The sequence below is a fragment of the Propithecus coquereli genome, unplaced genomic scaffold (assembly GCF_000956105.1).
Source record: "Propithecus coquereli isolate 6110/MARCELLA unplaced genomic scaffold, Pcoq_1.0 Scaffold14, whole genome shotgun sequence".
NCBI lineage: Eukaryota > Metazoa > Chordata > Mammalia > Primates > Indriidae > Propithecus > Propithecus coquereli.
This window is the reverse complement of record NW_012138302.1, coordinates 3,706,982-3,722,560: the sequence shown is the minus strand read 5'-3', so window position 1 is coordinate 3,722,560 and position 15,579 is coordinate 3,706,982. Positions and strand designations below refer to the sequence as shown.

Here is a 15,579-nt window from a genome sequence, read left to right as displayed (position 1 = left end):
ACCTTGAGGTGGCTGTGTGCAGGGATAACCCATTGAGGGCTCTTTGTGAAATGCTAGATTCCAGTGTTGGCTGAGTTTCTCTAATGTGTTTGCTTATGTCACAACTCTTTCTGTTTCATAATTTAAGCTGCCCAAAGCATAAAGTCCTAGGATCATGTGAATGGCAGCACTGTTCCATGACATTATAAGGTGATGCTGGTAAGGACATTTCAAAAGTAGGTGAAAGAACTCAGTGCTAGGGTAAGGAGGGTTTACCCTAGCACCCAGTTCATCTAATTAGTGCAGGCCAAAAGCCGTATGTCCTGTGGGAACTTACAGAATCAATTCTTAATAGATTCAAAGGGATCTTCACGATATATTAAATCCAACCTCCTGATTTTACAAAATTTTTACAAAGAAAGGAGGTTAAGGGCCTTAGGTCATAGAGCGGGCAGAGTAGTCAAGACACCACACATCTCTGGTGTCGCAATTTTTTGTTCAGGACAGCAGTGGTTTTCAAAGTGTAGTATCCAGATCAGCTGCCTCAGCATCACCTAGGAATTTGTTAGAAATGCCCACCTCCAACCAACTGCATCAGAAACTCTGGGGCTCAGCAATGTTTTTTTTGTTTTGTTTTTGTCCCCACTTCCTGGTCCAATTCCAGCAATAGGTTTTAACAAGTCTTCTGGGTCATTCTGATGTCTGCTCACATCTGAGAACCGCTCCAAAGAAGTATCTGCTATATATTAATATTATACAGCATAGGGCAAGAAGAAGAGGGCGATTTAAGTCACCCCTCCCCCCCACAGACATTCTTCTCTCTGTTCCCAAGGAAGGGTTGAAGGGACTCATTATCAGGTCTACAGCACTCGGAGATACCTTAGAGGGAGATGAGTCTAGGGAACAAATGCTGGAGAGGCGTTTGTGGCCTGGGTGTGTTGTCTGGCCAATTCTGTGCCTGGAGGAGCTGGGGGAGAGGGGCTGGGTGGCAGGATGTTATGTTAGGCTCTGACTCCTGCCCCACAACACAGAGCAGCCAGGAATTGAGAGGAGGTTCTTTTGCACACCATCCCCACCATTTGCGTTCCTCAGCCTCTCTGAGCCGTGGTGGTGGCGTTCAGAACTCTGCAATGGATTTCCACAGGCAGGTGGCCCGTGCAAGTAAGGTGGAGGAGGGGTGCGCAGAATGTGAATGTGTGTGGAAGGTACCTGTGCGCCCCTTCTGAAGATTTTTTTCACTTTATTCTGAAGCGAAGATAATATCGGAAGCGGGGAAATAATACAAATTTATTTTTACTTTGGCAATATTTTGGCAACTGTATAGAAAATGGAACGGCACAGAAGTCAGAGTCTTTTTTTTTTTTTGAGACAGAGTCTCAGTTTGTTGCCCTGGCTAGTGTGAGTGCCGTGGCATCAGCCTAGCTCACAGCAACCTCAAACTCCTGGGCTCAAGTGATCCTTCTGCCTCAGCCTCCCGAGTATCTGGGACTACAGGCATGTGCCACCATGCCCGGCTAATTTTTTCTATATATTTTTAGTTGTCCGATTAATTTCTTTCTATTTTTAGTAGAGATGGGGTCTCGCTCTTGCTCAGGCTGGTCTCGAACTCCTGAGCTCAAACAATCCGCCCGCCTCGGCCTCCCAGAGAGCTAGGATTACAGGCGTGAGCCACCGCGCCCAGCCTCAGAAGTCCGAGTCTTATGGGTGGTTATCGCACTAGTTGCGGTGGGAAATTGAAGGCTGTGTGTAAGGCGGGTAAAGATTTAACAGAATATGGATGGGGATATGCAGGGGAGGGTGAGGAGGGGGAGAGAGCCTGCTGCCATTTGGACTTGGTGAGCTGTAGGTATAGCACCAACATAATGGGTGTCTGAGTCCTGGAATCACTTACCTATAAGGTCCTGAGCACAGGTGAATGATATCCCCTCCTTCCTTGTTCCTCAGGGCATATAGACATTGGACTCAGTCGTGGGTTCAAAACTCCCGCTGGAGCGTAACTTCCTAGAGCAAGATTCGATCTCTTGTTCATGGCTATATCTCAAGGCCCTAGAACAGTGTGTCTGGCACATACCAGGCGCGCCATAAACATTTGTTTAATGAATGAATCAATGAATGAATGAATGGTCACACTCCAAGCCTCCTTTCCTCATCTGTAAATGCCCTATCTGGAAAGGCTGTTGCATAATGAAATCACCTAGCTGTGAACTTGACACATAGTAGGCGCTCAACAAGTTGTATTTTTCCTTCTCCTTCCCAGTGGGCTGAGTCCCTAGGCGACCGCAAAAAAGGGGTTTCTCTCCCGCGCGTCGTCTCCACCTCCCCTCGCCCCCGCAGCCCCCACTGGGTCGCGGGGAGCACGTGGGCCCGGAAGGCGGGTGGGAAGGGGAGGGGGCGCCGGCCGGCGGCTCGCGCGGAGTCTGTCTCCCGGCTTACGTAAGGAGCGAGTCCCGCGCGTCCGGCCGGGGCTCGGAGGCTGGGCGGGCGGAGGCGGCGCCGCCCTGCGGGATCCGGGCTGGAAGCCTCTCGGAGCGCTGCCTCCAGCTGAGGTGTGTGTTTATTTGATTGCTTTGGTGGAGAGGCGCCGGGCTCGGGCTCCTCGCGCGCCCCACAGCTGGGGAGCGCATCCGCAACCCCGGGCGGAGGTGGGCCCCGCCGAGTGCAAGCGGGAGGCTGCGGCCGCTGAGCCCCCGGGGGATGTGACAGCCGCCGGGGAGGGGCCGAGACGCGGACTACACGTTGCCCACGTGCCGGGACCAGACAGGGGCTCAGCCCCTAGGCTGCCTAGTGCGTGGGACGGCGGGGGCGCGCTTCGAGTCACCCCTTTATCCCAGCTTCCCTGGCTCGGCAGAGACTGGCTTGGGGATGCCCGGCCGCCCGGCCCCCTTCTTGGAACGCGGCGTGAGGAGCGAGACAGGAAAAGACCGAGGTGGGAATGGCCAGGCCGACCTCTGACCTCCCTGGAGGCCGACCACGCAGGGCGGGGGCGCTGGCCCTCTCCAGAATCTCTGCGTGGGGGCGAGAGGGCGGAGGAAGGCGGGGAGGTGTAGCGTGGCGCCTTACTCCGCCTTTGAGTCGGTCCCAGTGCAGGGCTGAGGGGAGGGGTTGTCTCAAAAGTCTCTCCTTCCCCCTGTAGGGGCGGCCGGCGAGTCCCAGCGCGAGCTGAGGGTGCCAGAGATAGGGGCCAAGAAACAAAGTTTCCGGGGCTCCCTCCGGGGCCGCTGTCTGGGCTGCCCGTTTGGCCGCCCCCCTCCTCGCGAAGGCAATGGCTTCCAAACTCCTGCGCGCGGTCATCCTCGGGCCGCCCGGCTCGGGCAAGGGCACCGTGTGCCAGAGGATCGCCCAGAACTTTGGCCTCCAGCATCTCTCCAGCGGCCACTTCTTGCGCGAGAACATCAAGGCCAACACCGGTGAGGGGCTGCGGGGGCGAGGGGCGGGGGTGAGCCGCAGCGGGATCGGGTTAGGCCGGGGAGCGAAAGGGCCCAAGAGGGGCCGGGTTCCTCAATCCGCGGCGCCCTTCCCCCGCCCGCGTGCGGTCGTGCAGGCTCGTACGTGCCGGGGCGCATGCAGTCGGCGGCCCGCGGCCGCGCGGCTTAACCGCGCCCGGGGAGAAGGCTGAGGTTCGCCAGGAGGAGGGTGGGAGGCGCCTGCGGCTCCTCTTTCCACCCGGCTCCTCCTGCCTTGGGGAAAAGCCCGCAGTCACCGGCTGACGGAGCGAGAACCATGCAGCGAAAAACCCCGAGCTTCCCTCTCACGCTACCTCCTTAAGGCAAAGCCGGCCCCCAGCCCCTTGGTCCCCGGCCCACTACCCCGAGTCCCTAGAGAGCCGCGCGCCCCCTCTGGCTCGGGCCCCCGAGGCGGAGCGCCGCCCACCTGTGGGAGTCCGGCCGGGCTGCGCGCCGGGGAACCTGTGGCGCTGCGGGGCTCGCAGCCGCGCGTCTCTCCAGCCCCTCCGCGCAGCCTCGGGCCTCTGGGCAGAGTGAGCCCTGCGTGGCTTTGAAAGGCCTGTCTGTTCGCTGTCGCCTTCTAAGGTAAACTCTCCCCACCAACTCCCCCTCCACCCCAAGCCGGGGCCTGGCATTTAGGAGACTAATAGAAGACTCTGATAAATTACATTTTGAATCCAGCCTTCCTGGAAATGGCTTCTTGAGCTGCCTCCCTTGGCTAGAAAAGCCTCCCTTTCCTGGCGTGGTGAACTTGGGAATATACATCGCCTGATCTCTTAGTCTGACAGTGTTCAGTTCGTCCCTTTCCCCTTCTCCTCCCACTCCACGTTCGCAGCAGTCAATCGAATTGGCGTTAAAAGGCGAGAGGTAGCGGTGATGCTGCGCGAGGCGCATAACCCTTCTGGGATGCAGGTGCTCGGAATTAGCACCTCCTTTGCGAGAACTTGTATTGCAAACGGGTCTTGGCTGTGTCCAGGTTGGTTATTGCCCATCACGGGCTAATTATCCAAGGATCTACATTTCTGAAGCACAGGTTAGTTTGAAGAGGTGAATGGAGAATTGTACTTTAAAACAAAAGGAAAGCTTGAGAGCAAGGAGTTAAAGTATCTCTAAGGCAGAGTTTTATTCATTACCTCTTAAGCAGGTTGTAAAAGCAAGCATTTACCCAAACACTTTCCCCCACCCCCATGTCTTGGAAGGGAGAGAGTTCTGTGTACCGGATTGCACTTGAATTTTCACTTGTGGGTATTGTTACCTCAAGTGGGCCTATTTTGATTTGAATACTACATTCAAATGCATTTTATTCTTGGAATGCTGTGTTTGGAATGCAGTTTGAGGGGGGAGTAGCCCAAGAGAGAAAGCTGGCTCTCAACCTAAGGGTTTTGTGTTTAGGTTGGGCGGCTTCGCGGTAGGGAGATGGAGACGTTGAGGGAAGATGTGGCTAGGGTGGGTTGGAGCCCATCCCATAATTCCCTATACCTGACTTGGTGATTTGTTTCCTTCTAGCACTGGACTAGTGGTCCTTTCCATTTTTAAAGAGGATGTGATGGGAAATAGCTTACTTCTGCACTTTCTTAGGAGTTCTGAAAACTTTCCACTTGCCATTTTCCCTTGTTCTCATTTTTTTCTTTTTAACTTTTCTCTGGTTGGGTGTGATAGCTCACGCCTGTAATCCCAGCACTTTGGGAGGCCAAGACGGGAGGATCCCTCCAGGCCAGGAGTTCGAGACCAGCCTGAGCAACATAGTGAGACCTGGTCTTTACAAAAAATAGAAAAGTTAGCTGGGCGTGCCTGTAGTCACAGCTCCTCTGGAGGCTGAGGCAGAGTGAGACCCTGTCTCAAAAAAACTAAACCAAACAAACAAAAAACCTTTGTTCTGAATTTTAGTTTCCGCTATCTTTAAAATGCCTTCATTTATTTCCTCCGTACTGTTTCACCATAGAGTAAGAAGTGACGGAAATATTTATATTTTCCTTTTCTGTTGTGAATCAAGTAGTTTTTGCAAGAACCAATTTTAAAACCGTTCATGGGGAAAGAAGAAGAAAAATAAAGGGCATCAATTTTTTTTTTTTAAGTGATGTGTTTCTAGTGGACTTAAGGGTTGTTATTGGGTTATTTTTCTCTCTCAGAAAGTCTAAGAATCTTACAGGCTCACTGCCTGGTAAATAAAACATTCCACAGTCTTCATTTTTCTGTTACCTGCTGTTTGCTTTTAGCTAATTTTCTGCTAGAGGAGCACAACCACCCTCTCTGTATATACCTTTTTATAGTTGAAAGTTTGAAGGAGATGATGCAGCACAACAAAGCCCAGGAAATAGAACCGTGTAGGAATTTGCATTGGAAAGTGGTTCAGGCCATCTGCTCCAGCCTGGATTTGGGCATACTCTTTATCTATATGGCCTTCCTCCTGCAGGCAGTGCCTGGTGAAAAGCTACTCCTCAGGAAAGGGACACTCTGATGTCATTGCTTTTGGGAAGTCTTCTCTCACCTGCTCTGGCAGGATTCATCTCTTTCCTCTGCGCATATCTTGTTGATTATGTTGCTACTGTCACATAAAATTGTAATGCAGGGTAAAATGCAGGTATAATGCCTGTCTAATTCATACAGTAGATCTCTGCTAAGTATCTGCCATGTTGTCAGTGTTTTAGGTACTGGGAGCAGTAGCATTGTTCAAGATTATCTTGTGCCCCTTGTCCCTTCCACCTGTACCATGTTCTCATTCCCACTCTCAAGCTTAAAGGACAGGGATCTGGCAAAGTAGCTAATGCATGAAAGGAGTTCACCAAGTTTGTGTTGAAGGGCATGGGTCACAAATTCGGTCTATATTTTCCCACAGAAATCAGACAACCTACAGGCATAGAGTCCATAATTTTTAGTTAGCTTTATGGTAAAAGTTTGTACTTAGTATAGATCTGAGATTAGCTTCATGATAGCTGTCACCGTTGGCCCTTCCTAGACTGCCTGGAGCGGTCCGGGCTGAGGCTTATCAATTACCTTATTTGAAGACACACCCCCAGATCTTTGACTCAGATTTTCTTTAGCACAGTGCATGAGTAAATAGAGAGTTATGTTAGATTGCCAGGATCTGGGTCCTATACTCTGTCATAAGGAATATTAGCTTTCTTCTCTGTGTATGTGCATGCACACGTATGTATGAGTACATACACACACAGGGCTGGCACTCAGAGTGAGAGTGAGTCCTATTAAAAACACTGATATTTAGCAGTAGATTGTTTTGTTAGCTCATATCGGAAGGATATGAGAATCTTGTTTTAAGGATTGGACAAATAATGATATTTTTTAAAAAGCACATTATTTTATACTGGATCTATCATCTTTCAGTGCAGGAAAACTGGCAAATCTCCATCTGGAAGCATCTTGGACTTGATTGAGAGAAAATATGTTCAAGAACAAACCTGTTTCTGCTCTTAATATTAACTGCAGCTTTTGCTGGGGTTTACAGATGGGACTAGCATTTCAAAGTAGTTGATGGGCTGAGCCTCTTCTCTCTGAAAAGATGGCCTAGTTCAGAGGGCTAGGGTTTTTTGTTGTTGTTGTTGCTCATTAAGTATAAATGTGTATCTTTTCTTATGTAAGGGGTGGGGGAACCTCTAAGAATTGAAGGATAAAGAAATTGTATCAGAGAGACGTGAGAGCCAGGGCTCAACAATGTATCTAAAACAACTTTCAGGAGTTAACTTTTTCTTTTTCTTTTTTTTTTTTTTTTGAGGCAGCACCTTCCTCTGCCTTGGCTAGAGCACCGTTGCAAGATTAATAGCTCACTGTAAGAGTTAACCTTTTTTGTACATCATACAGGGTCTTGTGCTTATTACAGAATTTCTAGAGTATGCTGTATTCCATTTTTTCCCCTGGCTTGGTGAGATTCAGGATGTAGCACAGGTCAAGCAAGGGTCTAACTGGTTTTGAGGCCTCTCTCCAGTCCAAAGGTCCACTCCACATCTGCTTGCTTGTGTTTGTTTCTTTGAGGGTTTTTACACATATTTGAAGAGCACATGTGTGCCCTAAATAAGGCATCCCATGACAGTAAGTCTGTCTTAGCTACATGCATATGTGAATCTTTGCACATTTCTACCAGTGTGATCATTTTTTAAAAGTAGCTTTTACTGATCAAAGTCATGCTTTGTAGAAAATTTAGAAAATGTGAAATGGTAGAAGACACTGAAGAAGCAAGTAAAAATTACCCTTAATACCACTCTGACACTTTAAAGTGCTAACAGAAGTTATTTTTTTCTTTTCTGTATATTTGCCACCATCCCCAACAAACTTAGTGTTACAGTATTTGATAACTTTTCTTCTTCCTGCTAAGATATGTATTGTGAGAGTCTCCCTGTGTTCTTAAAGTTTTTTCAAAAATATTTTAAATGTCTGTATAAATATTCCATTCATTCAGCAGATATTTTTGAGTACATACTCAAATATTCTTTTGTCTATAGAGGGGAGAGTCCACAGGGAGGTGAGGGGATTGAGGAGACAGAAGGTAAGCATGTATGGGATAAACAGGACAGCATGAGAAGTGCGTATTATGAAGGAAATGAAATGGTGATGAGTTAGCGACCTGGGACAAGGTGGCTGTCCTAGGTTGTGTGATTAAGGAGGGCCTCCCTGGGAGGTGAACATATCCTCCATTCAAAACCATAGTAAATGAACATGCTATGATCTAAGAGCAGAGTGTTTCAGACAGAAGAAACAGTAAGGCAAAGGCCCTAAGGTGAGAACAAACAGCATGTTTGAGGAACAGAGAGAAAAGGCAGTATGTTAGGAGCCTAGTGAGCCGAAGGGCTGCAGAAGTAGGTTAGAGAGAAGAGCAGGTGCCAGATCAGGTAGAGCCGTGAGGATCCTGGTAGGTTTGGATTTTATCGTAAGGGCACTGGCAAGCCATGGAAGGGTTTTAAGTAGGACAGTGACATGCATGGATTAGCCTTCTGAAAGGTGACCTTTTGCATGCTTTGTGGAGGAGTGACTCCAGATGAGCAAGAGGGAGAGAGCAGTATGGATGAATAGAGTGGACTTTGGCTTGAACTGGGTGGTGGTGCAAAGGAGGAGAGAAATGAAGGGCTTTGAGATATGTGTAAAGGCAGAGCTGAATGGACATAATGAATTGGTTGTGACAGGTGATGGAGAGAAAGATGTATACAACCAGTCCTAGGATTTCGGCCTTGAGTGCCTGCCTGGGTAGATGTGCCATAGAGTTGAACTAGAGTGTGTCTCACCGATCTTGTGGGGAACATTTGGTTTATTTGCATTATTTGCTGCTTAGAAAGCTCTTGTGAACGTCACTGTATGCATAACATTGGACAAATATACTTTCCTTGGATAGGTTTCTAGGAATAAAACTATTGAGCCAAAATAATTTTTAGGCTGGGCGCGGTGGCTCATGCCTGTAATCCTAGCACTCTGGGAGGCCAAGGTGGGAGGATTGCTTAAGCTCAGGAGTTAGAGACCAGCTTGAGCAAGAGCGGAAACCCTGTTTCTACCCAAAATAAAAAAAATTAGCTGGGTGTGATGGCCCACGCCTGTAGTCCCAGCTACAGTCTTCGCACTCTGGGAGGCTGAGGTAGGAGCATTGCTTGAACCTGGGAGTTTGAGGTTGCAGTGAGCTTTGATGATGCCACTGTGCTCTACCCATTGTGACAGAGGGAGACCCTGTCTAAGAAAAAAACAAAAAACAAAGAAAACCATAGAGGAAGAAGAGAGTTTTAAACTTAACTTACAGACACCCAGTTAAGTTCTTGGTAGCTTACGGGTGCTACTTTATTCTGTACTTTTTGACTCAATAAATATTTTATGTAAATATAGATAGATATACATTGATACATAAATAAATTCTTTCTTTGTTTTTCTGATTATAGAAATAATATGTGTAAGTTATCAAAAGTGTAGAAAGCTGAAGACAATCACTTGTAATCCACTAACTGGAAGGAAAAAATCACTGCTAATACTTTTATATACAGTATATCCTTCCAGATTGTTTTTCAGGAATACACAGTCTTTGAATTATATTATTACTGTATTGTATTATAGTATTATAGCATTACTATTTTGAAAATTGCTTGATTTACTTAACAATGTGTTATTTAACATTTTCCAATGCCATTAAATGCTCTTCTTTAATGCAAGTTTAATGCCCATGTACTATTTCACTTTTCCAATATAATTTATTCCATTTTTTATTTTTCACAAAAGTAATATATGCTGACATTTTCAAATAGTACACCAGGAATAGAGTAGAAGATTTCCCTCCTTTCTCTGACCCCTGGCTCCGTAGTTTATCTCTGCAGGGGCACTTGCTTTTAACATTTTTTGGGTGTTCATCCAGAGAGTTTATACATACATCTACAGCATACGGTAATGCCTCTTAAAAAAAAGAACAAATTTATTCTTTTGCACTTATTTTTTTTTAACTTGGCATTATAGCTTAGACATTGGTTTCTATCAGCACATATCAATCTGCTTCATTCTTTTAAAAATTTGGCCACATTCTCTTTTCTTGTACCCATGTACCATAGTTTCTTTAGCCAGCCTTTCTCTAATATTTCAGTCTCAGGACCTTTTAACACATTTAAAAAATATCGAGAACCCCAAAGAGCCTTTGTTTATATGAATTTTAGATACTAAATTAAGAGAAACTAAAACTGAGAAATTTAAAAATATTAATCAAAAATAACAATAATAAATCCATCCATTTTATGTTACCATATTTCTATGAAAAATAGCAATTTTCTAAAACAAAATCTAATGAGAATAGTAGTGTTTTGCATATTTGCAAATCTCTGGCTTAAAAGAAGAAAGCTTCATTCTCATATCTGGTTCTTCATTCAGTCTTTGGTGCTGTGTTGTTTTGGTTAAAGTATTTGGAGAATACAGGTATGTAGTAGTGAAAGGGGGAATTCATGGACCCCTAAAAAGGTCTCATGGATCCTCAGGGGCCCTCCGTCCATACTTTGAAAACCTACAATTTAAGCAGTACCCTGTTGATGGGAATTTAGGTTATTTACAGTCCTTTGGTATACAAAACACGCTGCACTGAATGTCCTGGTAAATACGTCTTTCAACAAATGTTTGAGTGCCAGGCAGTGTTGGCTTGTGGGATGCAAAGAGGTGAAACAAGGTCTGTTCTCTAAAGGAGGGAGTTTTTTTTTTGGAGAAGGAGGCAGGCTAATAAGTAGAAAATAAAGTAATTGAGGCTGGAAGATGTGCCTGTACAGGGAGGAGGCAGATTACCCAGCATTTAGGAGGAGGTGGGATTTGGGAAGGCTTTTTTAGAGGAGGTGATTCCTGAGCTGAGTTTTGACAAGTGAGTGCAGCGCCCAGGTGAAGAGATGAGGTGGTCATTGTCACAGCATACCTGGAATGCCTCTTCTGGAGTTTGTGGTCCACAAGAGGTCCTTGCTTTTTTATGGCTTGGTCATACCTTATATATTATCATTTTAATCTGCTTTCATCTCTAATTGTACCGTCATAGGAAAGGGTTATCATGCATGCTCCATGTCACCTGTTTTGGCTCCTATTACTTGTGCTTTCCTTTATGTTACACATAAATATAATGGCATAATAGTTCATGAAGCTTTTAAACTGCTGCTTCAAACTTCCTGAACTCAAGGGATAGCAAACAATCACGAAACTAGTAAATTGGGTTTCAAACTATTAGGTATAAATTCACCCATTATGAATAACATATTGAATTACCTGTACCCTTTATTTATTTTTATTTTATTTTTTTGAGGCAGAGTCTCACTCTGTCACCCTGGGTAGAGTGCAGTGGCATCCTCTTAGTTCACTGCAGCCTCCAACTCCTGGACTCAAGTAATCCTCTTACCTCAGCTTCCCCCGTAGGGGACTACAGGTGCGCACCACAACACCTTGCTAATTTTTCTATTTTTAGTAGAGATGGGTCTCGCTCTTGCTTAGGCGGGTCTTGAACTCCTGAACTCAATCATTCCTCCTGCCTCGGCCTCCCAGAGTGCTAGAATTACAGGCGTGAGCCACTGCACCTGGCCTACTTGTACCCTTTAAAATCTACCAAATAAATTGCTAAATGGTATCATATTATGCTAGTCTGCTCTTCGGCAATCCGTATATTGGTCTATGTTGTGAAAAGATTTAAGGACTTGGAAATTTTGTTTTCCTTGTAAGATTTTAAACAATGTACTTTGACAATGGACAATGGATCAGATATCTCAACTGTGTATTTTCCTTTAGTAAACTTTAATAAAAAAATTTTTTAAGCATGAGTAGGGAGTAGAGGCTTTTGGGTTACTGTGTATATTTTCCCCTCTTCACTTGATGTTTAGTTCTCAGGTTGACCTTTAAGACATGGTACAAAAAGTCTCATTTGTATAGCTTCATGAAGTTCAATTTAGATGGCTGATGTTATATTTTAACAGTTTCACCTCCAAGTTCTAAGAATTCTTGTTCTAGTTAAACAACAGGTCTAGCAGCAAGTATCCCTTACTTAGCCAGATAATTTTGAAATAATGCAAAGTCATTCCTGCTCATCAAATTTCCAAGAAGCTAAAAATCAACTATTTTCTGATCTTCAGTCAGCACCTTCTTTCTGGGCAGCAGTAACCTATGACCCTGACACTTTGTAACTCTTGTGACTTGGTCCTAACCAACATCTGCAGTGGGTGAAGCATCTGCCAGGTCCTGGACTGGCTCATGTATGCATATTTTTTCTGATCTGCACACAGATCTACACAGCAGTTGTTATCATTTACAAATAAATAGCCTCAGAAAAGTCAAGTAACTTGCCTTAGGTCAAAAAGCTAATTAAAGAGAAACTAGCATTCAAACCTGGGACTCCATAGCTAGGATTAAACTTCCCATTATGTCATGCTACCATCCTGGTGCTCCAGAAACTAGTGAAATGCTCAAGTCTTGTGAATGCCATATGGAGTTAGCATGTCTTAGTCTGTTTGTGCTGCTATAATAAAATACCTGAGACTGGGTAATTTATAAATAACAGAAATTTATTTCTTACAGTTCTGGAGGCTGGGAAGGCCAAGAGCAAGGCTCTGGCAGGTTTGTTGTCTGGCGAGGGCTGGTCTCTGCTTCCAAGATGAAGCCTTCAACTCTGCACCCTCACGTGGCAGAAAGGATGGGCCAAGCTCTGCATGAAGCCTCTTTTATAAGGGACTTAATCCCATTCACAAAGGAGGAGGCTTCATGACCTAATCAGCTCTTAAGGACCCCACCTCCTACTGTTGTCACAGTAGCAATTTAGTTTGAACATGTGAATTTTGGGGGACACATTCAGACCATAGCATGGTGGATGTCAGCGAATCTCTCCACAAGTACGTTGAGGTTCAGAAGGCTCTTTAAGGGTGGGCTAGAAGTATGTGCTTTTTGTTGTTCTGTCCCTAAAACATTAAAAAAAAAAAAAATCTAAAAAAGGAAACACCGATTCCCTCCCCCCCCCCAAAAGGACCAAAAGGTCTAAAATAGAAACCATTTCTGTTTTGAGTAGGTATAAATTGCTTTTCATCCTAATGGCAACAGTTCTGGAATAATGCCTGAACTTAGTGTTATTTTATTATTCATTTGACAAATGTCCCTGCATTAGTATGGGGAGGCATGAAAAAGGAAAGCTTGTTCTCTGTCTTTGAGGCCCTTACAGTCTAGGGTTCGAGTTCTAAGGTCCACAGTACGTTCCCATGAGGGGTGGTGGTGTGCACGCGTGTGGGTGAGCGTAGAGGTCATAGACAAGGTGCACTGTTCCGATGTTCATTTTGCCTGTAATTCCTCTCACACTTACGTTAATTTCTCAAAGTCTGTTTCCACTCTCCTCACTTCCACATAGCTTTTCCACAGCTGTTGCCGCTACAGGTCATTTTCTTCTCTGAAATCCTCTCACACCCATTTGTACCTCTAATTTGTTATTCATTATCCTCCCCCTGTAAGATGTTTTATTTCATAACTTCAGTTATAGTCTCTTGCCATGTGAATAGTAAATTTATTAATGACAATTCAGTTTAATACATGTTTTGATACCCTATTGTGGGAGGAGGGGAGATGTACGATATAAACAAGGGAAAAATAAAACACCTTGTATACTTCAAGCCTTGTACCTGACATCTTCTGTAAGTACTGTGAAGAAAATAAGATAGCACAGTGATGGAGAGTGACAGGGAAGACTTCTTGAGATTGTAACGTTGGAGGCCTCTCTGAGGAGGTGATATTTTTTTTTTGAGACAGAGTCTCACTTTGTTGCCTGGGCTGGAGTGCCGTGGCGTCAGCCTAGCTCACAGCAACCTCACACTCCTGGGCTCAAGCAATCCTTCTGCCTCAGCCTCCCGAGTAGCTGGGACTACAGCTGTGTGCCACCATGCCCGGCTAATTTTTTCTATATATTTTTAGTTGTCCAGCTAATTTCTTTCTATTTTTAGTAGAGACGGAGTCTTGCTCTTGCTCAGGCTGATCTTGAACTCCTGACCTTGAGCAATCCTCCCACCTTGGCCTCCCAGAGTGCTAGGATTACAGGCGTGAGCCACCATGCCTGGCCAGGAGGTGATATTTAAGCTGAGCTCTGAATGAGGGTAGGAGCTAGCGATGTGAAGGTTTGGGGGCAGAGGAAAAAGCATGTGGAAAGACCCTGATGTAGGAGTGAGCTTTCAATAAGTGGCGAAGAGAGGAGGCCGGTGTCTCTGGAGCACTATTAAGTGAGAAGGAGATGGTTGAAGAGGAAGCTGGAAAGATGGGATCTTGAGGCATGGCCAGGAGTTTGGGCTTCATTGTAACTGAATGGGAATCCTTTGGGGTTTTGGTTGGTATTTTTATTTTTTTATATATATAACAGCTTTACTAAGATATAATTTGCATACAACATCATTTATCCTTTAAAAGTGTACAAATCAGTGGTTTAGTATATTTTATAGAGTTGTAAAACCATCACTACTATCTGATTTCAGAACATTTTCATTACTCCGTACGGAACCCTGTATCTGTTAGCAGTCACTTCCCATTTCCCTTTCCCCTCCAGCCTCTGTCAATCACTACTCTAGTTGTGTTTATACGGATTTGCCCATTCTGGGTATTTCGTATCAATGTGACTTTATTTTTATTTTAAATATTTTTGTCAAAAAGAACCTTTATTACTTTTATAATGGCCTCTTATGCTTTCTCGCCACATGCCTTTCGAACAGGTGCTTTCTGGGCTAGAGCTTTTTCACCCTTCTGAGCTTTTGGAAGAGGCGTTGCCTTCTGGCCTGTGGGTCTCTGGGCAGGAACCTTCTGGGCTGGAGCCTTCTTGCCTGCAGTAGTCATCTTTTTTACTGGAACTTTAGCAGCAGCACCCTTAGCAGGTGATTTTTTGGGAGAAGCTTTTCAGTCTTTTAAAGAGTCTTAACTTCATTCTTGATTATTCTGTTCCTCATTTTCTTTACCTTCATGACTTTAAAATGATCAACATCTGTCAGCTATCCTTTCTCTGGCTTCAGTCTTCTTGGCCCATCTCGTGGCTGCCCATTTTGCATTTATATCTCCCTTCTGCCAGGCTTGTCGGACAGGTATTTCTGGCGGGCACTGTGTGGGAACCTGAGGATGAAGTCAGTGAGCTGCATGCCTTTGAAAGGCATGGCTTATCTTCTTCCCTGAGCGCAAGGTCCATCAACCAAAGCCCTGTTCTGATCCGTAACATCTACAGTCCCGACCAGCTTTCCTGCATGAGGCCCAGAGGAGACATAGGCCACTCAGCCAACCTCCACGAAGCACCTGAACACTATGTCAGCAGCGTTCGGCAAGAAGTAAATGTGACTTTATGTCTGGCTTCTCTTACTTAGCATGTTTTCAAGGTTTATCTATGTTGTAGTATGTATGTATCAGTACTTCATTCCTTTATATTGCCAGATAATCTATTGTGTGGCTGTACCACGTTTTGTTTATTAGTTGATGAACATTCATATATAAGTTTTTTTTTTTTTTGATACAGAGTCTCACTCTGTTGCCCGGGCTAGAGTGCGGTGGCTTCAGCCTAGCTGACAGCAACCTCAAACTCCCGGGCTCAAACGATCCTACTGCCTCAGCCTCCCGAGTAGCTGAGTAGCTGGGACTACAGGCATGCGCCACCATGCCTGGCTAATTTTTTCTATACATATATTTTTAGTTGTCCAGATAATTTCTTTCTATTTTTAGTAGAGAC

At 45.3% G+C, this 15,579-nt stretch overlaps 1 protein-coding gene and 1 pseudogene across 2 annotated transcripts in view; one reads left to right on the top strand and one right to left on the bottom strand.

Moving 5' to 3' along the window:
* Positions 1–2,408: 2,408 nt before the first annotated feature.
* AK4 (adenylate kinase 4) overlaps positions 2,409–15,579 on the top strand; it is a 73,119-nt gene continuing 59,948 nt past the window's right edge. The window contains exons 1-2 of one of the 2 annotated variants that reach the window (XM_012639479.1): positions 2,409–2,525; positions 3,113–3,386. In XM_012639479.1, coding sequence (XP_012494933.1) covers positions 3,242–3,386 — 145 coding nt within the window. In that variant the 5' untranslated portion in view covers positions 2,409–2,525; positions 3,113–3,241. Of the gene's footprint in view, positions 2,526–3,001; positions 3,387–15,579 lie in introns of those variants that run through there. The other variant, XM_012639478.1, reaches the window with a different exon arrangement.
* LOC105806229 overlaps positions 14,553–15,579 on the bottom strand; it is a 3,578-nt pseudogene continuing 2,551 nt past the window's right edge.